Genomic DNA, 1,802 nt, shown 5'->3' on the forward strand with positions numbered 1-1,802 from the left:
TGGTGTTGCATAGTCGTGTTGGGCTCGAACCCATGGGCCAGTGAGTTTGGCCTTGGGCCGTTGTTGGATGTTGTTTATCGGACGTCGTGGTATAAGGCGCCGAGAGCAGGACAAGGAAGGCAGCGATGGAAAAGAACTAATTCCCCAATCTCCGTCTCTTTCCCTGGCCATGCTCTCGTCTGCCTTTTCCTAGCCCCAATTCCTTCCCAAATCCCACAAATCTCAACAGATCTGAGTTAGGAACGTAACACATAGTCTACGATGGAACATGAACAGATAATATTACTTCTTCTAATACATGATATTAATCATTTCGATGATCACTACATAAGAAAGGCATAGTGTAGCATTGCGTCTGTCACTCTGTTGGCCACTCACACAATTGAAGATTGAGACTAATCCCAATGTGTGTCATCAATGGTGATATGCAACATTAGTAAGAGGGAATAGCAAAACCATCATTGGTTATATATAACAGTACTCCGTGTTACCAAAAAAAACCAGCCAATTGGCAGTAGGTTCTGCATGTAGGAAAAATCATTGCAAATACACAACTCTAGTGGCACTGTTTTAGTATTATTAGGACGTTTGTAGTGTACAGAAGATATGGCTCATTAACTAGGCGACCATATGGCTCAACAGATGCAGGGGAAGCGAGGGGCGGGTATATACCTCAACAAACTGCCACGCTGAGTCCTGCTTTCCTGTCCGCCTGGTCCTTCCTCAAGATATGCAGTGCGAAAGCTGGAATGATAACAAAGCAAGATATCGCATGGAAGCCAAGCATCCCCACATCCATGATCACAGAACCAATCATTTCTCCCTGAGATGTCGATCCCTCCACAGACGGCGACATACACATTACCAGAGCGCCAGCAACACTTAGCAGGGTGAAGGCCAAATCTGCGACCAATCCAAGGACCACGGCATGGGGAAACACAAACTTAATGAACTCCCGAATCGACTCCCGCGTGATTGGTCCAAAGGCGCGCTGGGGAGGGCAGCAATTTCAGTTAAGCCACAGGGAATGGACAATGATTATATATGGAATGGTGCAGATGAAGTGATAATTAAGCTCGAATGGGGAACTAGTACTACTAGTCATTAGAACAATTTGAAGTACAACTTAATCCGAATGAAATAATCTAGAGCTCATCCACCATACTAGTATAGTATATTAGTATCTGCTGCTGTATTCAATCGAAGTAATGATCAGATGGAGCTATGGAATGGTTCGAAACTGGAATGGTGCGGATGAAGTGATAATTAAGCTCGAATGGGGAACTAGTACTGGTAGTTATGAGAACAGCTTGAACTATATATGACAACTTAACCCGAATGTAACAATCTAGAGCTCAGTCAACTATCGTATCTGCTGCTGTAAAGATCAGAGCGAGCTATGTGCACGGCGATACCTTCCTGGGCTGAGAACCAGATCGAGATTCAACCGCAATCACGTAGGCGAGGCCGATGCCGCACAGCAGAACGGCTGGTACGAGGAAGAGGAAGGCGATGCAGATGGAGACCTTGAGAGCCGCGACCGTGAGCGCCACGAGAAAAACGAAGGGGGCGGAGGCGTCGCCCCAGGCGAGGTGAGCCAGGGACATGGCGGCGGCGAGCGCGGAGAGAACCCACGCAGTCGCCAAGTCCAGGCAGAGGAGCGGCCGGGCCGCGGCGCGCACGAGCGCCAGCACCGCGGCGACGGTATGCGCCGAGGCAGGCGGAGGCGGCGGCGGCGAGGGACTCGCGGCGTCTCCGGCGACGGCCATCGGGGCGGGAAACCCTAGCTTCTCGAAGCTTCT

At 49.7% G+C, this 1,802-nt stretch overlaps 1 protein-coding gene across 1 annotated transcript; it reads right to left on the bottom strand.

Annotated features, from left to right (window-relative positions):
* Positions 1-673: 673 nt before the first annotated feature.
* On the bottom strand, positions 674-1,607 carry LOC124672936. Its single transcript, XM_047209089.1, has 2 exons — positions 1,416-1,607; positions 674-991 (listed from the first exon to the last, which is right to left on the bottom strand). Exons 1-2 carry the CDS (start codon positions 1,605-1,607, stop codon positions 674-676), a joined length of 510 nt encoding a protein of 169 aa, XP_047065045.1.
* Between the last annotated feature and the right edge of the window lie 195 nt (positions 1,608-1,802).

This window comes from Lolium rigidum, chromosome 7 (genome assembly GCF_022539505.1).
Source record: "Lolium rigidum isolate FL_2022 chromosome 7, APGP_CSIRO_Lrig_0.1, whole genome shotgun sequence".
NCBI lineage: Eukaryota > Viridiplantae > Streptophyta > Magnoliopsida > Poales > Poaceae > Lolium > Lolium rigidum.